A 4215-nucleotide genomic window follows, 5' to 3' on the forward strand; every position below is an offset into this window, starting at 1 on the left:
GTCCAACAGAAGATCATCAACCAGACCAGAGAGACACACTTCTATATTCCAGGTAAAACATTATATGATTTGGAGGGAAAAATATAATTTATATGGATAAACTGTTTAAGTTTCAAATAGCTGGAATGTAGTTTGTATAAACATAATTTTCTTCTTTGTTGTATAATTTCAGATGATTTCTTTAAGGTCCACTCCAGTTCTTCTGTTATTATTGCCTTGGCTGTTACTCTGGCTGTTTCCATCATGATTATTCTATCACTATTTATTTTTATATGGAAGAGACAAAACATCATCAGTAAGTCATAAATGAATTGCAGTGCTTTGTCAAAGTCAAGTTGTCTTCACTGGTTTCAATGGGAATTATCTAAATGGAAATAGTAAGTTAGTGATGGGAAGACAGGATTTCACAGTGAGAATTACATTTCATTTGATCAGACTGTCAGTTTTATTTTTATACCTCATTTTCTGCTCATTTTAAAATCAACCGTCCGACATCCTGTGATTTCTCAATATTAAGGTAAATGTATTTTATTCTTTAATTCTACTGTTTTATTTTTACACAGAGACACAGAGAAGACAGAGGGGTGAAACTGATGGAGGAAAAAGAGAGAGAGAAAAGCTCATGACAGATGACACAGTGAAAATGGAAGACTTGAAAAAGGTAAGTGGAAAATGGACAAATCATGTAAGTAAAGAAACAAGACATTTTTTTTCGTCAAGGGAGAAAAACAAGAAAATAAAAGTCTGATGTGAAAAAGAATGATTTACATCTAGAAACAATTTCCAAAGAGATGAGGAAAACGAAACGTATCTGTACCGGAGAGAAGTAAGATTTAATGGTTATTTGTTCAAAGACTAAATAATTGAGAAACTTTGTTAGGAAAAAAAAAATATTGAAGAAATTTACATTCTGAAAACTTTTTATTTGACCATGACTGAAATCTTGGTGAGCTGAGGAAAGATAGAGGGAGGAAACAATCCTGTGTGTGAAGTGGGAAGTTTGATTTACTGGAACCAGTATGAACCACTGCAGATGTTGTATTTATCAAACCTAAACTCCCAAATTCAACTTCTGAATATTTATGTTAAAGGTTGTAGATCTCACTAGATCTCACACCAAAACAAACGCCATGACTTAGTAATCTCCACGACCAGTCTGCCTGTGTTCTGGTCTTATGTCCTTCTTTGTCTGACACCTTTTAAGAAAAATGTGTTCAGTGAACACTGAGGAGAAACATCGTTACCAACCACAAGACACAGAAAACTTCAGCAATAATCTGATGCTTGATTTTTTTCTATGAGTCATTGTAGTTTGTTCACTCACATGTCTTAATATGGTCCAGAGCAAAGGAAAACCACAGAAGGAGGAAGCTGAGCAGGAAGTAGAAACACTGAAGTCGGGGCTGGAGACCAAGTTCCGGACCCAGACGAAGGAGGTTCACATTTTTGTCTTTTACACAGAAGATTTTTGTTTAGTTTCCCTTTAGGTCTGAATGAAGTGATTTAAATTCATCAGGTTGAAACCAAACTCTTCATGTCGACTGTCAGAACATCACAATGTGAATTTTGTACATTTCCATCTCTTTGGTTAGAGAAAAATGTTGGTTTTGGTTAAACAAAGAAAACGTAAAAACATCATGTCAGGTCATGTGACAGTTGAATTCATAAAATACGTGACAGATGATCACTTAGTTTAACAACGGGCTTTGAGTTTTTGATAATCTGTATGTTTTTCTGGATATATTCTGCATGAATTATCTGGCAGAAAATGATGTTTTTTTGTCCATATTTACTTTCTCCAGTTGGAAAAAAAACAAAGTGGGATGCAGCATGCCTTGGATCAGAATCAGAGGATGGCGACCAGCCTGCAGACCCAGGAGGACGAGCGGGAAACCATCAAGGTTCAAGTCTTTAACAAAAATATGATTTATTTCTATTTTTATTGTAGAAAACTCAAGCTAACAAATGGTAAATCCAGAGCAGACCAGAATGACTCCATTACTATATTACTACCATTCTGAGAGACATGACATCAACATCAGACTCAGTGTATTAAACAATTAAAAGAAATATGTGAAAGGACATTAACGAGATAAAACAAATAAAAACTAAAAATCAAGAAAAATGCTGCTAATTTAACAATTCAGATGGAATGGAAGCTGTTTTTCCTTAATCTGGATGTAATTTACGTTTCATTGTGTTCAATTATCACTCATATGTTTAATTAAAACTACATGTGTCCCTTTGTCTCTCTTTTCAGCCTCGGTTGGAAAGAAGCCGAGCCTCTCCAGCCCAGTCGTCCTTCCTTCCAGTAAGTGGTCACAGTAGCAGCAAAGTCACACTAACACACTGAGGGCAGCTGACATGAACACAGTGCCACAGATCTGAAGCCAGAGGCAGGATGGCTTTGTAATGTTTTCCTTTGTGTGATAAAAACAAATCTTGCATCAGTTCAACACTGTCAGTCATAACTTTACTGTAGTTTATGTTGTGCTGTTTACATCTTACATTCAGATATGATAATAGCTTCGTGTAACATTAATGAGGAAGAACAGATTTGTTTCTTTTTTATTGTTGATGCAGATGATTCATGTTCTGTGATAATTCAACATCTCCCTCTTAAACAGCAGAATGCTTAGTTATAATTGACCAGTCTGATTTGTGCAGAGCTGTTTTGTGGCAGCCTGGTGTCATGTGAATGCGATTAGAAGAAGATGAACATGGAGGACAGTCGTGTGTAATGATGTTGTACCTTAATTTGACACATCTCAAGCAAGCATCAACCTCTGAGGCTGAAAAATGAATCCAACAATGAAGTGCAAAAACATGCAGTTCCTCTAATGACCACTAGAGTCTGGCTCCAACAGTGAGTTAGTCCCCATAGACTCCCATGTTCAAATGTCCAACTTTACAGCAGAAATAAACATATTTACAGCCTGGTACAAAAACAGTTTTGATCTCTAGAGCTGATTTCCTCCTTCATGAGACCTGTTAATATAACTCACCTGTTTACATTTTATTAAGGACTAAAGTTCTGCATAAATGAGGGTGTGGCCTCTTTGAGTGACAGGTGGGTGAGCGTATGCTCACCATAAACCAGTATGCATGGAAGTCTCGGCTCCAAACACGCCACTCCTTTTTGACAATTTTTGGATTAGCTAGGAGTTTGCGGTGGAGTCAGACACTGCCAAGATGGCGATGGTGAAGCAGCTCACTCTGAGCTTCAGAAACTTCTCTTTAGAAATCTTTGGGTGATGTCAGAGCGGCTACGTCTTCCTCAGAGAAAATAACAGATTGCTAGAAAAAACAAACTGTATAGCAGGAATTTTATTGAGGTCTTTCCTTTAGAACCACTGTCAGTGTGTTTGATCAGTCGTGAATGAAAACCCAGCTCAAGAGCCGCTGAAGAGGATGTGGTTTCTACTACAGGAAGAGCTGAGCATCCACAGCTGCACGTAAAATCCACAAAAATCAAACCATGAGATATGTATTCGTCAAATTGTGGTTTGTTCCGTCATATTCTCTAATGAAAGACATGTCAGTCACTTTGTCTTTAACCTCTGTGTCCTCTCTGTCTTTAAGTGGAAGATCATTTCCAGGCAGAAGCTCCAGGAGGAGCAGAAGGGAAGGGAGGAAGCTGAGAGCAAAGTTCAGACCCTGGAGGAGGAGCTAAAGGCCAAGAAAGAGGAGGTTCATATTTGTACTTTCCTCTCCGGTCGCAAATGTTTTTCAAAACTGCTTTCACTTTCTCTATTTCATCAGTCCTCAGAGGCTCAGACCAAAGAAGTATCAATAATTAACATTATTGCTATTATTATTATAAATCTACTCATTATTGAAACTCATGAAACTACAAAACAATAAACATGTAAACAAATCTGACTCAGCCGAAAGTTTCCAGTGAGTCATGTGACACATTCTTGTCTTTATCTTCATCTCCACTCATGATGTGTTCAGGATTACACTGAGATATGAGAAAAGACTTTTCACATCAAAAGCCAAAGCTGGTCTGACACCGAGTCTCTCTCCATGTCTCTGTTCAATCCCAGCTGGAGAGAAAACAAGCTGAGACCGACGAACAGCTGAAGCAGGAGACACAAAGAAGGACGACTGCTATGAGAGAGGTGGAGACGCTGAAGAACCAGGTTCATCTGATCATTATTAACTCACTGTCTCTCTACTCTCTACTCTCTCTCTCTCTCTCTCTCTCTCTCT

General features: G+C 37.8%; 1 protein-coding gene across 1 annotated transcript; it reads left to right on the forward strand.

Moving 5' to 3' along the window:
* Positions 1-172: 172 nt before the first annotated feature.
* Positions 173-4145, forward strand: LOC111648809 (uncharacterized; the record flags this gene model as incomplete). Its single annotated transcript, XM_023398535.2, has 7 exons — positions 173-295; positions 564-661; positions 1344-1436; positions 1803-1901; positions 2261-2311; positions 3583-3690; positions 4050-4145. Coding segments are annotated over 7 exons (668 nt in total), but the record flags the coding sequence as incomplete, so codon positions are not given.
* Between the last annotated feature and the right edge of the window lie 70 nt (positions 4146-4215).

Source organism: Seriola lalandi, unplaced genomic scaffold (assembly GCF_002814215.2).
Source record: "Seriola lalandi dorsalis isolate HSWRI2012SDOR001 ecotype SW California unplaced genomic scaffold, Sedor1 jcf7180002049247, whole genome shotgun sequence".
NCBI classification, from domain to species: Eukaryota; Metazoa; Chordata; class Actinopteri; order Carangiformes; family Carangidae; genus Seriola; species Seriola lalandi.